General features: G+C 40.9%; 1 protein-coding gene across 3 annotated transcripts in view; it reads left to right on the top strand.

Annotated features, from left to right (window-relative positions):
- Window positions 1-23,659, top strand: part of LOC149258976 (arginine--tRNA ligase, cytoplasmic-like) — a 284,232-nt gene that overhangs the window by 181,697 nt on the left and 78,876 nt on the right. For all 3 annotated transcript variants that reach the window (XM_089417091.1, XM_089417083.1, XM_089417097.1), the window contains exon 14: window positions 16,262-16,331. In XM_089417091.1, the coding sequence (XP_089273217.1) occupies window positions 16,262-16,331 (70 nt within the window). The remainder of the gene's footprint in view (window positions 1-16,261; window positions 16,332-23,659) is intronic.

The raw sequence follows: 23,659 nt of genomic DNA, 5'->3' as shown, positions 1-23,659 counted from the left end.
TGAAGGTGCAGCTAACTGGTCCTATCATAAGCTTTTGATAAATCGATTTTAAGAATCATACCTTTCAGCTTCTTCACCTTTAAGGAGTGAAGCCCCTCCTGGGCAACACCTATGGCTTCATGGATTTGATGATTCTCAAGAAATGCAAACTGTTCCTTGGAGATGTTCTGCGATAGAATAGGCTTAATACGATTGGAAATATTTTTCACGTTGATTTTGTATATGCAGTTACACAACGAGATAGCCCTGAAATCATTAAAACTCCTAGGATTCTCTGATTTAGTTATGAGTGCAATGAAAGTGGTATTGTATGCCTCATACATTTTACTCGTTGTTCTGCATTCCTCGACAACTTTCATGAGATCTTGACCAATATGATCATAAAATGCTAGAAAAAACTCGGTTGGCCATCCATCCAGACCAAGACTCTTGTCCCTTTTAAACCACTTTAGGACTACTTCAAGCTCTCCCATAGTGATTGGCTTAAACAATTCATTGTTTGCTTCTTCATCCACAAAATGAGGAAAAAGTCTTGCAACCCTAATTATCTTCGCCAAAGATGCTTCTCTCAGAGCCTGAAAGAGAGGCCAAAAGTTCTGCGTGCCCATGCAGGCCAAATCCCTGAAGCTTTGTGCTTTATATCTAGACACACTTTCCAGGGACCAAATAGTGTTTATTGCTCTCCGGTCCCTAGTAAATCACTAATTTTTTTTTTATAATTTCATCCCTAGCCTATAGCCATATAGCCCGACTCCATAAGCGCCAAGTTTCCTCCTTTTCATCCAACAACCTACGCTTCTCCGCCTCCAGCTGAATAATGTGAAGTTTTGATTGTATAATATCATATCCACCACTGTCGGGCTCTTCTAATCTTTCCAATTCCTTCTCAATTCTTCGAAGTGACTCCACATCTCTCCTCCTTTTATATTTTACCCATTCTATAGTTCTTTTTTCTTTCCAGTTTTATAAGGTTATTAGCTAAAACTTCAGCAACTGATCGATCCCCATTGAGTGAACAAGACTGCCAGATTTCCTTAACTATCACCTGGTATTCCTCATCTTTCATCCAAGCAACATTAAATTTAAAGGAAGCACGGGGCTTTGGGAAAATACCAGCTACCTCCAGGAATATCAGAAAGTGATCGAATATACCACCCGTGCTTACCCATTGTCTGACAGAGGATATATTGTCCATCATAATTTCACAGATAAAAAATTTGTCCAGTCTCCGAGCAGCCATAGCTTTGCCAACCCTACGATTCCTCTAGGTTGGCTTATGACACACTATTTCAATATTAGTGAGCCCATGAGACTCCAATAAGTGTTAAAATAAACAGAGAGCGAATCCACATGAGCATGTGTGCCCCATATCTCAGATATACCAATGGAGAAATTAAAGTCACCCCCCATGATTAGGTTGTTCGCCTTTATGAAGGATAGCACCATGGTTTCTTCACAAAAAGCTACACGGTTCTAGCATGATCCATAAATGTTTGCCATCCTAAATTGCAATCCTAGTTCTTCAAAAACTATATTAGTAGCAAGCAATCCTTCTCTTCCCCAAATGTTCTGGAGTTTTATTGTTCTGCGATTGATACCTAAAGCTAGTCCTCCAGATTTGCCTTTTGCATCTAATGCAAAAAATGACCAATCGTTAATCATAACTTCTAGAATAGATACCACTTTATTACTATTACCCAACGTTCCTTGGAGAAAGATCACATCCAACTTCTCTGATTCGAAAAGTCGCTTGAGGGCTAGCTTTTTAGCGGGGCTAGTGTTAATTTTAGGCAAAATGATATGTTCTATGCTTTAGAGCAATTTTACTTCAATTTCTTTAATAGCCTAGTATCAATATTCAGATTAGCAATGACATCAACATGATAGTAAAATGCAGATAGAACATAAATATAAACAGTAGAAGACAAACCAAGACAAGAGGACACAAGATGTGGCACCAGCCAGGGACAAACCCCAATGTGGGGAAACCCTTGATCAAATCTTCTTATAGTCTTCAATAGTTCAGCAGAGAGAGATAGTACAATTTACAAATATGATATTTTGTAACAACAGTAAAAGAGCCCTAACCAGAAAAGTCAACGCTGGTCAACAGGGAAGATTTGACCCTCAACAATTTGGTCAACTTCAGTCAACTTCGGCCTCCAAACAGCAAGATGAATCAACCCTCAAAACAACCCAAAACAGTCCAGTCAAACTTGGTCAAACAACCAACCCTGCGGTCAACCCTAGCTGCAGTCAATGTTGGTCAAAGTCAATGTTTGACCTCGATTTCTGTGCCCAGAAATGCGGCCTGCCCAAACAGAAATATCTCACCCAAAAACACAGTCAAACATGTCAATGCTGCTGGTCAACGCATGGTCAAACTGTCCAAAAATTCGGCCTTCTGAAACTTCAGCCTCGTGAAATTTTTCTCTTGAAATTTCGGCCTCCTGAAATTTTGGCCTCCTAAAATTTTGTTTCTGAAATTTCGGACGTGTGGAGATAGAGGCCTAGAAATCTGCACCCAATCAATGAGGAGAGAGAGAGAGAAGTGTGAAGATGAATGTGTCCAAATGAGGCTAAGGCATCATTTATTTATAGCAAACTTTGAGGATGAATAGACGTGACTGTTGGGCGTCTGAGTTTACATAAGTTTTCTGGCCAACCTTGACAATTTGTCGATAATCGAAATAAATTCATAACTTCATTTGTACATGTCGGAATTGGATGATCTCTAGATCAATCCTACACCTCTCAGAGAGAGGAATCCAAGAAAAATATCAGCTGCCATAAATAAGATGACCCATGTGGAGTTTGGCCCTAGTTGCCATTTTTAACACTCCCTGTCAACTAGGAAGAACTCCATCTGCTAATACATCTGCTAGTTGGTACTATCTTTGCCATCAATACACTGCTCTGCTCTGTTGAACTATGAAGAAGAAGTGATCGAGAATGTATCATACCATTCTCTACTGATCTGAAGTCAGTCCCAGATAAAAGAGAGTGTCTTATACCATTATTACTGACCTGAAGTTAGTTCCAAACCAAAGAGAGTGTCTCATATCACTCTTACTGACTCGAAATTAGTTCCATTGATCCCAGATCAATATCAATCATCCTAGCACAGGGAGTATGGTAGTACACGATGCGTCCATTGGTAGTACTATTGTTCCTATCCTCATTTCCCTACTCATTAGCTAGATGAGAGGTACTTCCCATGAGTCCCAGACTGCATGGGTAGGATGTCTCAGCAGGAGAAGGATGAACCACTCTATCCTGACTACATGTCGCCAAGGGGTATCACAGAGGAAGGCTGAACCACTCACCCTGTCAGAATATCGGCAACCTGCTCATCGGTTCCAATGTGATGGAGACTTATTGCTCCTCGTTATACCATATCCTGGATAAAATGGCACCTGATATATATGTGCTTGGAGCGATAAGGAAATACGAGATTCTCTGATAATCGGATCCCACTCTGGTTGTCGCAGAGGATCATGGTGGTATACAACACATGTCCAAACTACTCACTGAATAGCTTCCTCAACTAGACAAGTTTACAGGAGGCCATACTAGCAGCTATGTATTCGGCCTCAGCGGTGCTCAAGGCAACCGATCTGCGTCCTACTCATCCAGGATATCGAACCAGAACCCAAAGAAAAACAACATCCAGAACTTCTCTTGCGATCCACCACACTGCCAGCCCAATCAACATCAGAATAACCATGAGTGGTTGTGCCTTGAAGATATCTCAAAAGATTCTTGGTACCAATCCAATGTATATGATGAGGCTCCACCATATATTGGCCCAATGTGTTAACTGCAAACATATGTCCGGACGGGAGTTCACCAAGAACATCAACGCTCCTATGAGTTGACGATACTCAGAAGCTTTTCCCATTTCAGGTTCGACAACACTACGACATGACTTCTTAAAGTTAAGCTCCATCGGGGTAGTCACAGGCTTGCAGTCCACCATCCCAAATCTTTCCAATATCTTCACAACATATTTTCCTTGAGATAGGAAACTTTCACTTGGCTTTTGCCATAGCTCCAAACCTAGGAAGTAGTGCATTGGTCCTAGGTCCTTCATCTCAAATTCAGAAGCCAACTCCCTCTTACATTTGTGAATGAGAGGCTCTACACCTGTCAGAAAGAGGTTGTCCACATAAAGTACCAGAATGAGAGGTTTATCATTTTCAACCTTGAAGGTTCAGTTCGGCTTCACTTCTAGTGAATCTCAGCTTCATCAGATAGCTATCGATCCTCTCATACCAAGCCGGGGTGCTTGCTTCAATCCATAAAGAGATTTCTTCAACCTGCATACATGAGTTTCTCGGTCATGAACCTCAAACCCCTCCGGTTGTTCCACATAGACTTCCTCTTTAATCGAACCATGCAAGAAAGTAGTCTTGACAGCCATCTGATGTAGGTTCCATCCTTGCGATGCAACAAGGGCTATGATCGAGCGGATGGTGGTGTATCGGGCAACAGGTGAAAATATCTCATCATAATCTACACCTTCCTTTTGAGAGAAGCCTCGAGCAACAAAGCAAGCCTTGAACTTTTCTGCACTTCCATCAGCTCCATGCTTGATTTTGTAGAGCCACTTAGAGGTGACAACTGATTTGTCCTGGGGTCTAGGGACCACATCCCAGACATCATTCTTCATAATAAACTCGTATTCTTCATTCATAGCATCCTTCCATACTTGTTGCTTCACGACTTCTTCAAATGATGAAGGCTCATTTTGAATGATAGTGCTCATGGCGGTCAAGTATCCTTGATACCTGTTCGACTTCTTGCTCTCACGGAAAGTCCCCCTTGGTGCAATATGTCTCTCGGCATCTTCGAGAGTCTCCCTAAGCCATGAGGGTCTCCTCTTGGAGGAGGAGGGCTCTTGAGGAGGAGGATCCATAGGTTCATCAACATCTGGCATTGCTTCATCTTCTTTTGCACCCTTATTTCTGGTGTCAGCTTCTTTGTCCTTCCTTAGGATAGGAAGGTTGTTGATCTTCTTGAGGGCCATATCTTCGTCGAAGGTGACATCATGACTTATCTCATCTTCCTTTTGACCAACCACATAAATTCTATATCCCTTAGAATTTTCATTATAGTCCACAAAGATTCCTTTCTTCCCAGATGCATCCAATTTGCTTCTTTTCTCTTTCGGCACATGAAAATATATGAGACTTCCAAAAATTCTAAAATGAGAGACATCGGGTTTCATTCCAGTGAATATTTCTTCGGGAGTCTTGGAGTCCAATGCTTGATGAGGGCATTGGTTTTGAACATACACGACGGTATTTGCAGCTTCAGCCCATAGGAACTTCAGAAGGCCTTGATCATGAAGCATGGCACAAACTACTTCTACAATAGAGCGATTCTTCCTTTCAGCCACACCATTCTGTTCAGGAGTGTATGGTGTTGTAGTCTCCCTCTTAATAGCAACGTCTCTGTAATAATCTTGGAATTCATTGGATTCGTACTCGGTCCCATTATCAGTCCTCAATATCTTGATTTTCTTCTCGGATTGGTTTTCAATCAAGGCTTTGAAGTGTCGGAACCAGGTGAACACTTCATCCTTCTTCTTCAAGAAGTAGATCCAGGTCTTGCAAGAATAATCATCCGTAAAGGTGAGATAATATAAGTATCCTCCCAAAGAGTTTATGGGCATCATACCAGATATGTCAGAGTGGATCAATTGCAATATATCTGTGGTCTTGCTATTCCTTGAGGGGAATGCTCCCCTTGTAAGTTTTCCTTCGGCACATCTGGACATACACCTTCATGCTCTACTTTGAACTCGGGCATACTTGTCACCATCTGTCTCACATCGGGAAGAGCCTCATAATGAAGATGGGCAAACCTCTGATGCCATAGTTCAAATTGTAGAGATGTGTTGCAAGACATGGCTCCCAAGGGACTTCCTCCAACTTGATATAAAGTGTCAGCTCTGAACGCAAGAGTAAAAGCATCTTTAAAATTCCTTTTCCAAGCACGTACCTTTCCATCAGTGAATGCCACCTTGTATCCTTTGCCTTCCATTGCTGAAATGGACACTAGGTTCTTCTTGAGATCAGGTACATATAGAACTTCTTGTAAATGAATAGTGTTACCTTGATTCAATTGAAGGGTAACATTCCCTATTCCCTTTACGTGATAGGTGGCATCACCTTCAAGGATAATCTCCAAGTTTGTCTCCTTCTCTATCAGATTAGAGAGAGCTTCCTTGTATCTGGTGAAGTGCCTTGAGGCACCACTATCAATTAGCCAATTCCCAAAGAGTCCGGTGGAGAGGTAGTGGAGAGGGCCAATATAAGATAGTACTCCTTTTACTTATTGTTAATAACGTTTGATTCTTCATACCTGGAATTCCTTGCTTTCTTGGAGGGTTGACCATTTCCTTGATGTCCCGCATTCCTTTTTCCTTTGCCATTGTACCTGCCATTCCTTTGATCGTTGTTGTTGAAGTTGCCCCTGGAATGATTGTGATCATCATCATGTGATGTGTCCTTTCTATTGGGACACTCCCTTGCATAGTGGCCAAACTTATTGCAAACAAAGCACCTGCCCTTCCTTCCAACTTTGGATCCAACGTTTCCATTGAAATGACCTTTAGATCTTGCATTATTTCTCCTTTTGGAATGAGCGGAGAAAGCAGTGGGGTTGCTTCTATTAGAAGGCATTTCTTGCTCCACCATTCTTGCTCCACCATTCTTGTTTCTTCTTGAATGCATCTCGACCTCAATTCTTCAAACCTTGGAATTTGATCATTATTGAGAATAGTGGTTCTGAATATATACCACTCGGGGGGGAGTCCTCCAAGGGTAGTGATAGTAAGTTCCCTGTCAGGGATTACGTAGATCATTCTTAATCTCAGTGATCCTTAAGAAGTAGGATTGAATATCCTCGTCCTTGCCCTTCTTAATATCTTTCAACTTATTCTTGAGAAATAGAATTTGATTAGCATTACTAACCTTGAACATGCTGATCAACCTGTCGTAGATCTCCTTGGAGGTCTTCAATTCGGAGATGTAGGCCACCTGACAAGATGTAGGCCACCAGACGCTTGTCAATGGAATTTCATGATAATCTTCTTTTCTTTGACTTCAGCCTTATTGTACTTGGTCTTCGCAGCAACCGGTGCATTTGAAGGAGGCTTAGGGATTTTACCCTGCACATAATCCATCACTTGTTCTTCTAAGGTCAAATCAAGAGACATCTTCCATCCATGATAGTCAGATTTATCATGGAGCTTGTCTTCAGCCGGGAAGTGGGATGAGGAACCCATTGAGCCTTTTTTCCTTGTCCAAATGTCTTTGGTGATTGCTCTTTCACTCTTGCTTGGGCTTTGTCTTCACCTCAGCTCTGATACCATGTTAATTTTAAGGCAAAATGGTATGTTCTATGCTTTAGAGCGATTTTACTTCAATTTTTTTAATAGCCCAGTATCAATATTTAGATTAGCAATCACATCAACATGATAGTAAAATGCAGATAAAACATAAATATAAACAATAGAAGACAAGCCAAGACAAGAGGACACAAGATGTGGCACCAGCTAGGGACAAACCCCAATGTGGGGAAACCCTTGATCAAATCTTCTTATAGTCTTCAATAGTTCAGTAGAGAGAGATAGTACAATTTGTAAATATGATATTTTGTAACAATAGTAAAAGAGCCCTAACTAGAAAAGTCAACGCTGGTCAACAGGGAAGATTTGACCCTCAACAATTTGGTTAACTTTAGTGAACTTCGGCCTCCAAACAACAAGATGAATCAGCCCTCAAAACAACCCAAAACAGTCTAGTCAAACCTGGTCAAACAACCAACCTTGCAGTCAGCCCTAGATGTAGTGAATGCTAGTCAAAGTCAACGTTTGACCTCGATTTCTGTGCCCAGAAAGGTGGCCTGCCCAAACAGAAATATCTCACCCAAGAACGCTGTCGGTCAACGCATGGTCAAACTGTCCAAAAATTTGGTCTCTTGAAATTTCGCTCCTAAAATTTTCAATGTGTGGAGAGAGAGAGGCCCAGAAATCCGCACCCAATCAATGAGGAGAAAGAGAGAGAGCGTGTGAAGATGAGTGTGTCCAAATGAGGCTAAGACATCATGTATTTATAGCAAACATTGAGGATGAATAGACGTGACTGTTGGGCTTCTAAGCCTACATAAGTTTGCTGGCCGACCTTGACAATTTGTCCATAATCAAAATAAATTCATAACTTCATTTGTACATGTCGGAATCGGATGATCTCTAGATTAATCCTACACCTCTCGGAGAGAGGAACCCAAGAAAAATATCAGCTATCATAAATAAGATGATCAATGTGGAGTTTGGCCCTAGTTGCCAATTTTAACAACTAGCCATCCCGCGACAGTTAAATGACATCCACTTCATCGCGGGGAGTTGACAGGAGCATTCCTTGCTCTAAGAACCCCTTCTAAAGGTAATTGTCTACTAGCGGCGATATCCAAATTGGCTTTTTGAATAACTTTAGAGATATGAGATTGTCTGCCTTGTTCTTAGGGCACTTAGAGGGTGATATGTGACCCAAACCCCCACCCGTTCTACATGAAATTTGGCTAATGAACATAGGTTGTACCTATGGCCCTTATATGACCCATGCAAGTCATCCTTAGATGAGGAAACCTTGAATAGAGAAGCAAAGGAATAAAAGGGGAGGTTGTTGGACAACATACAAGCACCGAGGCAATAGGACAAGATAGAACACTCAGTTCACTTAAAAATACCATAACCCTATCGCAAATAGGAAGCAATGACACAAGAGAGTACATGGAGGGTACTACAATACAAGGAGTAGAACATGAAAGGGAAAGAGAGGTACCTAGGGGGGGCAATGACGCAGACGCACTCGATCGAATATCTAGGGCAGACTGGATTTGCAGCAATGAGCGCTTCCCTCCTGATTTGCCCACATCCTTTGACCCTGTTTGCTTATCCAATTTTTGCTGATGGATGGGCGTTGAGGCACCCGGTATCACATTTTCATCATGTTCATGAGAAACCACTTCTGGCACACCTCTAGATTTTCCCTTGTATAACATGGTACAGTCCTTAAAAATATGACCCACCTCATGACATTATCGGGATCGGAAGGGCACTCCTTCATAATCCAACTTCCGTAGCCTAGAAAAACCTTGCCATTGAAGCACCAAACTTTCAACCATTCCTTCCCTAGTGTCAAGATGCACCAAAATCCGCACATATGCCATTTTGCCAGACTCTTGGTAAGTCTTGTCGTAATCTGGGAAGTGTCCTAAATCGTCCTCCAATAATAGAAGGTTTGTTGTAAGTACATATATTTATATTTATGTTATTTGCTAATCCCCTCAGGTTGATATACTCTATCGCTGAACCTGCAATTTTCATTAATAGATTAGGAAAATTACATGTATCTTCAGCATGTATGAGATGCAGTCACTTGAGATCAAAACAATCATCGTTCAGTTCAATATTTACAGATATCGGCATAATATTTGCATAATAAGTAAATAAAATGGTATTAACATACGCCCATAATGAGTCTAGAAACTGTGAAAAGACAAAAAGCAAAAATGCGTGGAATGATCATGAGGATCATTCTGAAAAATTTCCATCCAGTTCAATGAATGGACGATGGAAAAATTGGAAAAAAGCACCATCTCTGAATTCCTGTATCATCCATTGCCCCCTGTTCAGCTGTGCGACCTCTTTGGAAAGACGATCAACGATCTCATTCCTTTCCCTGTATCTGTGAGAGCATACAATGAAATGAAATTGTGATTTGAGAGTGATGACATCATCCAGTAAATCCCTAAGTGTGTGCAAGTGACAATGATGTGCAGTGTTGATCCAATTTATAACAAGCTGTGAATCCCCAAAAATCTGTATCCTGTGGCAGTTTTGTTCCAGTGCAAATTGGAGAAGGTGTCTTAGACTGTTTAGCTCTGCAAAATTATTTGTTCCCCTCCCTAGTCCCACTTGGATTTTGTAAAAAGGTGCTCATTTATGTGAAGAACAACTCCCCCCCACAACCCACAACTTGAGCCGAGCCATCAAAATAAGCCCAAGGAGAGCTTTTGTTAATAATCTTAGGTGTGATGACCCGAGTATGCTGGCAATCTGGATCATCAGGTTGTAAGTGGCCACAATATAATTACAGGTGACAGGCCAGTGGGTCCGTGCGTCTTGAAAGATATAGCAGTTCCTATTTAACCAAATGCCCTAGCATACAATTAGAGAAAGATTCCTGGATTTTTGAGAGGCAGCATCAGACCACCAATGGAGCCATGCTTCAACGATGTTTTGGCCCTCCCATTTTTGTCCATGTTGAGTGTGTTTGTAATGTAAGACCAAACTTGTGCAGTAACTGAACAGTGGAGAAATAAATGATCTATATCCTCGACATCGTTTTGGCAAAGGCAGCATCTGGAAGGACCCTAGAAAGCACGTTTCATAAGGTTTGACTCTGTGGGAACCTTGTTCGAGAGGATACACCACATGAAAAGCTGCATTTTCTGAGGAGATTTTAGCTTCCATAAGTGGTGCCACCACCAACAGATATTCCCCATATCCTATGTATTCATAAGGGCCACATATCCATCTTTTGGGTATAACGACCATGGGGAGCAGAGGCCCAAATGATCTCATCATCCCGCGTTGTTATTATGATGTTGGCTTCCTCCAGAGCACCTATGAACCGATGTCAGACTCTACTCCATCTATCCAGAATGCCCAAGATCCTATAGTCTAGCCATTGCTACGGAGCCCAGGATGGGCGCCCAACCTCAGCAATTTGGGCAATCTGGGTGATACTGGTCCCTGAAAGAAATTGTCTCAAAGCCCGTGGGAGAATGTGTGCATTTCCACATCCAGACTAGGTATCAATGCCTAATCTTACCTGTTCACCATTTCTAATACTCCACGCCAAGCCATCCTTGATAATACTTAAAGAATGGGTAATGGCCTTCCATATGATCGATGCACTGGGTAAAGACTGATAGGGTCTACGTATCCATTCGATCACTGGTACAGGATGAATGTACTTATAGTAGACCACCTCTTTCCATAGACTCTCAGACCTGATAATTTGCCAACCCATCTTGGTCACTTGTGCCTTTGCAAAATTCTGAAGATCCTTTATTCCCCATCCACACGATTTTTTTGGTTTTCCAATTCTGTCCTAGCGAACCTAGGCGAAAGTGCGCTCCACGTTTTGTCCCCGCCATAAGGACCTACAACAAATCTGTTGAATCCTGTTGAGAATACCTTTTGGAATCTCGGCAAGAGTCATTCAGTAAACCGGTATGGTCTCCAGCACCGATTTTATCAGGGTAAGCCTGCCAGCCCTAGAGAGCCATCGCTGCTGCTAGATGTTTATGTGGCTTCTGATTTTTGCGATAAGCCAAGACCAGTTGGCGATGCGGTAACCATTTGGCTTCAGTCTGAAACCAAGATATTTGAGGCCTGTTTCTAGCTCTTATCTGACGAATGCAAATTATTGTAAAGCATATCTTTCCTCATTTTGTAGGCATGACACAAAAATGATGGTGGATTTGTCATAATTTGGCTTCATACCTGTAGCTTTATAAAACAGTGAGGCCGATAGTCGTCAAAAGTAAGGGGCTTATCAACTTTTGGGATGAGGGTCAGGAAGGTTGAGTTAAACCCCTCATACATCCTGCTTGTAATTTTGCACTCCGCAATGGCCAAGAGAAGATCAGGCCCAATGAGCTCAATAAAAGTGATGTAGAATTCCATGGGCCACCCGTTTGACCTTGGGATCTTGTCCCTATTGAAACATTTCAGAGTTGCTTCCATTTCCCCCATTGATACAGGCTCGTTTAAAGCCTCCACTTCTTCCTCCTCAACAAATCTAGGGAGAACCTCAGCGATGCGGAGGATCTCAGTGATGGAGGCGCCCCTAGGTGCCTTGAAGATATGAGAAAAATGTCGCATTCCCATATCAGCAAGCTGATTGAAAGTGTTGGCCTCCCTGCTCGTTTGGTCTCGCAGTGCCCAGATGGTATTAATAGATTTCCTCCCCCTGGCATATTGTTGAAAGAACTTTGAGTTCTCATCCCCCGCCTTTAGCCAAATCGCTCTGCTTTTTAAGCGCCATGTCTCCTCTTTCTGTCTCAATAGCTGGATCTTTTTCGTTTCCAGTTTGATTAAGTGATCCTTTGATTCAGAGGTTGCATAACTAGAAAGCCCTGTGTTTTCCAATTGTTTGAGGACCCCTTCAATCCTTTTTAACTCAACCTCATCCTTTTGCTGCTTGTTCTTGGCCCAGCTAATGGTTTTCGATTTTAATCGGGCTAGGTTATTTGCAATTACTTCAGCTGGGGAGGATTGGTTGTCTGGGCTATAGTGAGTCCAATTCTCCCTTACTAAATTGTGGAATTTTGCTTCAGCAAGCCAAGTCGCATTGAACTTAAAAGGCAAATGAGGTTTATGGTTGGAATCCCGAATCTCCAAGAAAATCGGGGAATGGTCGGATAGCCCCCTCGATCCCACCCATTGTCAAATGCGATCCAATCTGGCTAACAAAGGAGCCCTTATAAGGAAACAATCTAGTCTTCTAGCCAAAGCATCCTCCCCAATCCTTCGATTCCTCCAAGTCGGCATGATCTTTGCCATTTCAATGTTCAGGAGGTCATGAGAGTCCATCAAAACTTCAAAGAAAGCCATTAAGGGATCGGTCTGGGCCTTGTTGCCCCAAGATTCTGCGAGCCCTAACGAGAAATTTAGATCACCTCCAATAATCAAATTTTCAGTTTGCATGAAATCAACTTCCAGGAGTCTTTCCCAAAAAATCTCCCTGTTATGGCATGGCCCATAGATGTTGATGATCCTGATGGGTATGTCGATATCAGTCGAGGTGATATCAACTCCCAGGAATCCCTCCCCTCCCCAAACATTAACCATTCTTATCGATCTTTTGTTATACCCTAGGGCACAACCTCTCGATCACCCTCTCACATCCAAAAAATGAAAAACCCAATCTGAAAGAATTTTCATGAGAACATTGTTTATGTAGCCCCCGTCCCCAGAGTCTCTTGTAGAAATATTACATCCAAATGCTCTGAATTGCACAACCTTTTTAGCGCCAGTTTTTTGTCCGGGCTGGCCAAACCCCTGCAGTTGAAAGAGAGGCACTTCATGGGGTAACCTTTTTAGGGTTTCCCTTTGCTCTAAGGACCCGGTCAATGGGAGTCTGAATGCTCGAAGCCACCTCAATGCCAACCCTCCTGATGGCTTTGGATAAGTGGGATTGTCTGCCCCTGGGGGGCTTCGAGGGTAAGGATGGGAGAGGGTCCTCATCCAGACCGAAGGAAGGGGTCCTTGAAATTGGTAAGGATCGCAGGTTGTAGTGGTGAGAACCACTAGAGTTTGGACTATCCCTGGGAGCCAGAGGTAGGGTGTCCTGAAAAATGGTCGGGGAGGAACTGAGGGGCGGAGGAGGAGCTGATACCACAGGACAGTTTAAGGAACATAGTTTGCTAACCCCAGTGCCCGGACCCGAAATAAACACAGAAGAAGATGCAATACCAGATAACAGACAATCATGTGAAAACAGAGGAGAGGGAGGAAGAGTACCCGAAAAAGGAGCAGAGTCTCTGGAACGTGATTTGGTGATCGGTGCCGCAGAGGTCCCAGAGTCCGTTCGTGAAGGCACCACCTTTGTATCTCCCCGGCTCGATGCAGGTACACCAAGAAGGACCACTGGAGAAGAAACCTCTACCTCCATCGTTTGGGTGCTCGCCGAAACAAAGGATCTTAGGGGCTCTCGCTGTTTCCCTGAAATCAGAGGGCATTCTTTGTACAAATGACCAACCTCGTGACACTGCCTGCAACGAAACGGGATGCCCTCATAATCTAAAATCTGCCACTTGATGATCTCACCCATCTGTAGCCGGTAGCTCTCCACCAATCCTTCCTGGGTGTCTAAGTGCACCAGAATTCTGGCAATTGCCAGGCAGCCTAAATCCTGGTAAGATCTATCGTGGTCCAGGTATACTCCCATGTCGTCCCCGATGCACCTAAAAATATCCTCTGCCCAGAATTGAAGAGGGAGTCCAGGGAGACACACCCAAATCGGTCCCGCCCCCATATTTTCCTTCTCTGGATCGAAGAGAGGCGACCATCGTTTGAGCAGGACTGGTGTCATCTCTATGTGCCAGTAACGAGTCAAAACCCAATCCACCGGTTCCGATTGAGGAAAAATGAGAGCAAACCAACCCCTTGACATGGTGATGACAACAGGAAGTTGCTCCATCAAGTTTTCCTAGACCCTTGCTGTCCATTTTTTTAAGCGTGTCGGGGTATAATTTCGGTCACGGACCCTGCCCACTAGTACCGTGTTCTCCGTGAACGTTGCTTGGGCCATGCTTATACTAGCCCCGAAAACAAGGAACTTGGCACGTTCTCGAATCTTTGATGACTTTGTTCTCTTTCCCCACCCAGGTCTGTTATGCGGGCTTATGGGTTGCTGAGCTCCCTTTGCCTGAGGGTTTTCATCAGAGTCTGAGGCCCTGTTTTCTTCCGGCCTGTATCCTGTATGGTGATGCCATAAAAAAACCCCGAGGTATGAGTGATTAAGGCGGAAACCCTTCAGAAGTAGTCCCAAGTGCGTTGTAGGGATTATTTGAGAAACCCCATGATTTCGGTGTCATTCCTCTTACTCCCGCCGCTGCCACCCCCGTGCAACCCATAAGTGCCTCGAAACACTACTGTTCATGTGCCCAGGTCTGGAGATCCGAAGGTGACTGGATGGTTAAAAATGGCGAGTCAGTACCCTCCCCCAGATTTAACAGGCCTTCCGACACCGCGACAGCTGGTTGTGAGAACCCTAACCCCTGTAGGGTTGCCTCCATGTCTTCCATCACTGAGGAAAGATCAACAACCTACACATCCGGTTTTAAGTTTGTTTCCGGTTCCTTCCCACCACACGACATGTGTTTTCTTCAACCTAGATATTCGATGGGGCTAAGGTGTCAGAAGAATAATCAATCAATTCCGTGTCCATGCATAAACAAACTCCGTTTTGTATTGCAGGGTGTAGTTCTGAGAAAACCGGGTCAATACCCCAACAGGGGCTGACCCTTGATGAGTTCTTTAAAGACCCCGAAGTCTGACAGTCCCAAAAACAGGCCCTAACCGCCATGAAAATACCAAACTGAGGCGCCAAGATAAACAACTATGGCCGTTCCCAAACCCGCTGACTGAGAAAAAACCAAAGGGAGAAAAAAAACAGTTGCCTCCATGTCTTCCATCACCGAGGAAAGATAGACAACCTGCACATCCGGTGGTAAGTTTGTTTCCGGTTCCTTCCCACCACACAACATGTGTTTTCTTCAACCCAGATATCCGATGGGGCCAAGGTGTCAGAAGAATAATCAATCAATTCCGCGTCCATGCATAAACAAACTCCGTTTTGTATTGCCGGGTGCAGTTCCGAGAAAACCGGGTCAAAACCCCGACAGGCGCTGACCCCTGATGAGTTCTTCAAAGACCCCGAAGTCTGACAGTCCAAAAAACAGGCCCTAACCACTGCGAAAATACCAAATAGAGGCGTCGGGATAAACCACTGTGGTCGTTCCCAAACGCGCTGACTGAGAAAAAACCAAAGGTAGAAAAAAACTCTGGGGAGAAAGGGACTAATTTAAGAGAACCCTTCCAAGTAAAAAACAGAGTCAGCCGTGACTCAAGCCCGAGTGCAGGAGGAAAAGAAAGTGTAACACCTAGATTACACTCCGGAAACAAAAACTAAACCACCCATGAGTTAGCACACAAGGTCACGGGTAGGTTTACCGCCGAGGTAGTCTCCATCCATGTTCCAGATCCTGCAAAAAACTTAAAAACCCTAGGCCTCCCATCGAAACCCTCGGCTCCTTCCAACATGTCGTTCCCCCTGATCCACACTCAAGTATTAGATTCTATTGCTGAACCTATTATGCCGTTGACATGAATTCTTTAAATAAGAGACAGATCGTTATTATGCATGCACTAACACAATATTACCACTAATTGAATTTGGCAGTATATATTATAGTATCATTATACTCTTAATTCTCTATTGATTGGATAATATATGGCACTTGAATAAATACGTAGGTGCATAGAATATTGTTTTGTCTAGGAGAACTAGGATTATTATACTGCTGTGTATCATTGCTTACCCCATTAAATGTTTTGTATTTTGGTAGACCAAATATATGTGTGGTATAATTTACATTGCTTGTTGGATTTCAGGTATGCTGATTTGAAGAATAATAGGTTAACTAACTACACATTTAATTTTGATCAAATGTTGGACGTTCGGGTAAGTAGTCTTTGTTTCTACAAGAATTTCATTTGAAAGTTGTTGACCATGTTTTGGATATAATTGAAGATATATTTTGATTTGAAAATGATGGCATCTGTATAAATTCTGGGTTACCAATCAGTATATGAACACTTGTTCATAAGGATTGTCATCCATGCTTTTGTTCATAATCATATATTCCTGTCATTTTTCCTGTTATCTTGTTTGTCTTACCTTTTCCTTGAATTACTGGGCTACATTGATACGACTACCTTCAGAATCCATATCTAGGTTGCATGTTTCTGTGAGCAAATATGAAAGTCTACAATGTACATAGTTTCATTTTTTTTTCTTTTGGTTTCAAAGGAACCTTATGTACAGTAAATACACCAACATGGGCAACATTCTCTGTTAGACTGCTGAGAAGAACTTGCCAAGGAGCACCCCTATTCATAGGCTTTACAATTCATTTAGTTGCCTCTTAGATTGCTGAGAAAACCTTGCCAAGGAGCATCCCCATTCATAGCCTTTACAGTGCTTTTATTTGACAACAATGCATCTTGAGTTTGTATCCACGACCTCCCTAAGCAATTTGTAAACATCCCCTCCCCACCGATGGGCATTCCCAATAACCTGTATCTTGTTGCAGAAAGAAACGACAGGAAGATTATTAAATGCCAAGAAGATTATCAAGCTTGTTAAACTTTTCTTTGCAGAAGCAACACATATGAGAGAGAGAGCTGTGAGTACTTTATAAATTTTATCAACATGGAGTTTTTGATAAGATATACCGGACATGCTTCTATTCCTATGCTTCGTGATTTAGAGTACGAACTTCAGCATCTAATAACATATTGCAGTAACATTGATGTTGGTTACTTAACATCTAATATACCCTCAAACACTAACACTTATTTATTTTGTATTACTCTAACACCCCTCCTTAGCGTGATAATCTATTCAGACTCCAGATGTTTACCCTTCGTTAATACAAAATCTTAAGAATTTTACAAAATTTTACATGGAAGAAAAACTACAAGACAGACATACTATTTGTCACTTTTTTCGTCTAACAGATTTGGAAACACTCATCAAGTTGCCATCACACATGTATCCTCACATTGAAGGTAGATTTCACCTAAACTGTTGAATTTTTGTAGCTATGGTCAGTCTTCATATAAAAGAAGTGATAAATGCAAATGTGTACTTCAAGTCGGCTTCAAAAGAAGGAAAATTTGAATTTTGAATTATGAATTTTGCCTCCTAAATGTAAGGTCAGCTCAAATTGATTAAGTCGGCCCAGCCCAAGGGACGTGCCCATTGGGGCACTCTAATCTACTATATATACTCTATTCGTCCTCCTCCATTTGCATCAATTCGGATCACCATCTGAGGTAGAATAAGAACAAATCTGAGGCAGACCAGAAGGATGAACCTGAGGTAGAATAAGAGGACGAATCCGAAGCATGAAGGACGATTTCTGAGGCAGCAGACCGAAATTGCAGGAGGCTGAAATTTCAGGAGGATGGAATTTCAGGAAGCCGAATTTGTCTTTGTTTGACCAGGTTTGCCCTGGGTTTGGTTACTGGTCAGTTTGAATTTGTGTTTTGACTGGGAAATCTGATTGTATCTCTTGTTGAATTGGACAATTTCTCTCAAAATAGGTTGCTGGGTTTTTATCTTGTTAGGGTTTTCCCAGAATAAATTTTGTGTCTCTTGTTTGGCTGTCTCTTCATGATCCTATTGTCTTTATTGTTTTACTGTTGAAGATTTTCTATGTATAATTGCTAAATGATGAGTGTAACCCAAGTTAAACAAATGAAAAAATCATTGGAAGTAATTATCAGTTTACAAAATCTTTCAAAAATCAACATGGTTTCAGAACGAGGTTGAAAGAGCAGCCTTAAAAAAGCCAGCTTATTTGAAGTTATCTTCTAGGGCTTGTTCTCTCATACAAATTTGAAGATCATCCTAATGAAGAGAAGCCCTAGTCCAAATCTCTGCTTGTGATTCAAATGAAGAATGAAGTATCTTTAAGAAAGTCGAGTTTGTGAATCTAATAAAATTCTGAGGTCCTATTAGCCCTAAATTGATCCTGTGGCAGAACCTTTGGCCAATGTTGCATTAATCGTTATCGGGATAATATCGGCGTGAGAAAAAAATCGGAAAAAATCGTTTGGTACAAAAATATTCATTTTTTTTCAAATTTTTTAATATCTAAACCATCTACAACATAAAATAAATACATTGACACATAAATATGATAAAAGAACTAATATATAAGATGTTTAATATCATTTCTAGTGCTAAAATCACACATAACATTGAATCATGTCCTGAATAGTAAGTCCCGACTCTTGAGTCCCAACTCAGCCTCAAAATATCAACAAAAAATATAATAATGTATCTCATCATGTCATAATGTCATATACAATAAAATGAAGAAAATAATTAAAGTCTAATCCTATTGATTTCCTCTGCCCCTTTTGCGAGAAAATGCCACAACTTTCCCTTTCCCTCTAGATGTAGATGCTGGTGCTGGTGGAGTTGGCAGTGGAGTCTGCCGTGCTCTAGAAGCTGAAGAACTGGAAGTAGACCACGTCCTCTACTGGTGGCAGGGTTAGCTCGGGCAGGTGGTGTCACCTCCTCCTCCTGTTCCTCCTCCTCCTGCTCCTGCTCCTGCTCCTCCTCCCCTTCCACTACATCCTACACTAACCAATCATCAACAGACTCCATGAGAGGCCTCTCGGCCTCAACCCTCCATGCAGCAATGGTGTCAATCCCATCCAATGAGATGTCCTTCACATCAGGTGTCCTCTCAAGTTGCCTCACCCACAATCGAAGATTGTAGTAGACGTAGACCATGTCATTAAGTCGCTGGGACTCCAACCTGTACAAAGATCATGAAATAATAATTAATAATTATAAAAAAATATTGTTTAATGAATTCAAAAATTTATTTCGAAATTTGCAATATTTTAAATGTTTAAGTGTTAACCTGTTGCGCTTCTTGTTGTGTATTTTTTCAACTACACTCCAGTTGCACTCACATCCTGAGGAGCTACATGTTTGGCTGAGGATGCGAACGACAAGCTTTTGTAGAAGGGGTACCCTGCCACCATACATTCTCCACCATGCATCTACAACAAAATTACAAATAAAATTTTAAATAAACATAAGAAAAAATGGAATTTGAAGAGACAATGAAGTTTGAAACAAAGTTACAAACTAAAAAATACCTGGCATTTTAATCGTCCTATCAGTGACAGCCATCTCAAAGCCAAATGTACCACCTGCCATCCTATATGTCTCAATTTCTTTACAGATCTCTATACGTTCTGCTAGAGATCGCACCGTCTTTTGGACATAGGCTAAGAATCCATCCATGATCTCAGCATCAAATACAAACCCACATGCGTAAGAAAATGTGGGGTTCAGGAAAAGCCCAGCAGCATGAATGGAACGATGGAGTGTGTTGTTCTATCGCTCATCAATCACTTCCCATAGGAGGAGTTGTCTCTGAAATCCATCATCTCCCTTATCATCATAGTAGGCCCGAATGGCTTCTTTGGCCTTGCCCATGGCCTCATACAAATAGCCCATTGCGGGCTTCTCACCATCAACCAACCGAAGAACCTTTACCAAAGGTTCAGTAACGGCGCACACCTCCTGCACTCCCGCCCAGAAGTCTTCCTGGTATGAAACTAGTCTGCATACGGCCTCTCCCTCTAGTTTGTAGCTCATTGGCAAAACACGCCACTCTTCTGAAAGAAACATTCTCTTCACATCCCACATAGAATTCAAGAGGGATTGAAGAGATATGAAACTGGTGGCAAACCGTGTAATGGCGGGGTGCACCAACTCTTTGTTGTTGGTGAATCTTCTCATCAAGCTAAGCATAGATGTATGGTTATATATAAATTTTGTAATGCTTTTGGATGAATCAACAATATCTTTGACAAAGGGAATTTTCCCTATGTCCTCCAACATCAAATCAATACAGTGTGCAGCACAAGGTGTCCAAAATAAAGTAGGATCCCTGTCCATAAGCACTCTGCCAGCAGCAACATAATTTGCAGCATTGTCTGTTATGACTTGGACAACATTTTCTGCACCCACCTCCAAAATAAACACATATAGCAAATCGCATAAAGTTCTTGCATCTTTGATTTGTGCAGATGCATCAATAGATTTGATAAACATAGTCCCCTTGGGACAACTAACCAAGAAGTTTATAAGGGTTCTCCCCTTTTGGTCAATCCAACCATCTGACATAACAGTGCATCCTGTTTGTGCCCATGATGCCCTAAAATCCTCCAATCTTTGGCTGCAGTCAAGTTTTTCATTTTGAAGAATCCGGCCTCTGAAATCATGATAAGAAGGGATTTTGTACCCTGGGCCAACATTTGTAGTAGCATCAATAGCCGGTTGGAAAAATGGATTATTTCGTACAATGCTGAAAGGAATATCACTCCAGAGGAGAAATTTTGCCAGCAACTTGTCAACTTGTTCTTTCTCAGTTCTTTTTAGCATTGAACTGATAGATGGCTGTGAACCAGGTGTGGTTCGAGGAACAAAAAATGATGTGGCAGCTACTGGATTGGTTGATGCTGCAGTAGAACCAGTGCCACTTGCTTCAGCTGACTTTTTTAGTTGCCTCTTCATTTCTTCTTTGGCCTCTCTATTCTGGTCTAAAACTTCCAATGCTTTCATGGCTCTTTGGATGAGTTCAGGATTTGTTTTTGTGCAAGGCCCTACATCAAATCCAGGGATTTTTGCAAGGTGATACTTCAATCTGTACACCCCCCCGGACATTTGGAACCCACACAACTTGCAAGTCAAGTTTAGTCTATCATTCGGAGCTTTAGGTTCACCAAATTCCCAGAAAGGGTCCAATTTCCTTGGCATGTTTGTTTTTGAACTTTGAAGTTGAAAACTTGAATGGTGTTTTGGTGAAGTTGTGAACCTATGGGAAAATAAGGATTACAATTTAGTATTTATAAGTTACAAACTTACAATTTAGTATTTATAAGTTACAAACTTACAATTTAGTATTTTAATTTTTACATTGTACAAAAATAAAAAAAAAATTACATACATTTTAAGAAACGCCATTCCAAGAATCCAAACCCAACCAAAAAAACTAAAAAAACAATACATCAAAAACCCCATTCCAAACCCAACCAAAAAACTAAAAAAAATTTACATTGGGCAAATTTCATAAACCCCATTCCAAACCCAAGTTACCCAACCAAAAACAATGAAAAAAAACAAAAACAAAGTTTCAAAACAATGAAAAAAAATTGGTGCCCATACCATTTCTATGGAGATAATCGGTCTCCTCCTCTTGATTTTCTCCTCCACGCACTTGAAATAGCTCCAATCCTCTCCAAGCAAAATCTCCAAGCCCTCTCCAACACTCCACTGCCCTCCGCGCACCTAACTGTGCAAATGAAATGAAAAAAAATCGATTTTTGCCTTATAAAACTGCGCTGCCCTGACCCTCGGCGATAATTTTGGAAAAAATCGCGTATAAAAAGAAACGCGAATATTACTCGCGATATTATCAGCTTCAGGAAAAAATCGCGATAAAGCGATAATATCGCGATATTATCGCGATTTTAACAACACTGCCTTTGGCCTTGGTTGAGGTATTCTTTAGCAGATCTGAGATCCTTGGTTACTGGATGAAGTTCATCAAAGTTTGTTCTAGTAGGCTCTAGTCTGGCCCTGAGGTCCTGTTGTCGCACAGACAGTCTGGACAGCGCGACAACGCTCAGACCGGGGGTTGTCACCTTGATCCCTGATCCCTCCGTTTAAGCTGTCTCCCAAGGCTAAGGGGGGTAGACCCTATGGGATGAATGAAAACCAACTATGGACCAGTTGGGTTGGGAGACACAGCAAGGCAATTTAGCATGTGATTGACTTAGAAATTAATGTACCAGTGCCTTATGGAGTTAATGATTAAATGATTATTTATTAGATGTTGTAGAGAATATGAACCTTGTAAAACAATAGTTTATCATCGAAATATCCCAAGAGATGCAAGATGTTCAATAAACGCACAATGCTTTATCAATGATCCAACAATTAAACTTCAAAAAATCAAATGCTTTAAATGACCATAAAATTTAAATGCTGACCAGTTACCACTTTCATATAGCCAACCTTAAATAAACATTTAAGTGCATTTAACTATAGACAATTGGAACATAGATACCACAAAAGAAAAAGACATTAAAATAAATTGTCAATTTTTAATTAGTCTTTTTCAATTTATTTTTATTTTTATTTTTATTTATTTTTATATTTTTTATAAAATTTTAAGCTTAAAATCAAAATAAAACAAAACTTGAAATCCTAACAAAGTTAAAATCTATTCTAAACTAAGACTAAAAAAAATTAAAAGGAAATATTTAACTTTTTATGATTTTTTTTTTTTAATTGATTTTTTGATTTATTCCAAAATAAAATAAAACTAAACTAAACTAAGCTAAATGAAACTTAAAGTAAAAATAAATATATACAATTAAAATGGAATCCAAAACTCAAAAAGAAATTATTAAAAAAAAATCTAATTCTAAAAACTAAATAAACTAAAGTTTTAAAAGAACTTTTTTATTTTAAAATTTTAAAATTAAAAGATTAGAATAAAGCTAAAATGTATTCTAAACTAAGATCCAAGAAAAATGAAAAGGAACCTTTTTTTATTTTTTAGGCATTTATGATTTTTTATATTTTTAAAATAAAACAAAACTAAATTCAAATTCTAAACTAAAACCTAACTACAAAATCTAAACTAAATATAACTAAACGCAAAGCTAACACCTAATAGTATCAAATATATAACAAAAATGAAAATCGTTTTTTATTTTATATATTTTTTATGATTTATTAATTTATTAATTTTTATTATTTTATTTTTTATGAGATTGTAAAATTCTGAATTTAAAATCAAAATAGAATAAAACTAAAATCTAACCAAAAAAAATTAAATATCTAATCTGAACGAATAAAAAGAAAATATGCTAACTTAAAATCTCAAATATGTTCTAATCTATGCTAACTCTTAGCTTTACCCACGCATAAAAAAATCAAAATCTTATTGTGTGTGTGTGTACAGGTGGAACGCAAGTTTGGCAGGTTGCGGAGGAGCGAAGGTACAGCGATGAAGGGAAGGCTACGCAGGTTTGTAAGAGGCAGCACGTAGGTTGGATGCAGGTTTAGGAGGAAAGTGAACGAAGATGCAGGCAGAGAGTTGCGTGAGGGAGATTGCAGTTATCAAGGGGATAGCATGAGGAAATGAGATAGATGCGCAAAGGGAGGGATGCGTGGGCAGCATTCAA

Source organism: Pinus tabuliformis, chromosome 6 (assembly GCF_031772625.1).
Source record: "Pinus tabuliformis cultivar Carrire ecotype Pingquan chromosome 6, CPIR1, whole genome shotgun sequence".
Taxonomy (NCBI): Eukaryota; Viridiplantae; Streptophyta; class Pinopsida; order Pinales; family Pinaceae; genus Pinus; species Pinus tabuliformis.
Note: the sequence above shows the minus strand (reverse complement) of the source record. Positions and strands in the feature narration are given on the sequence as shown.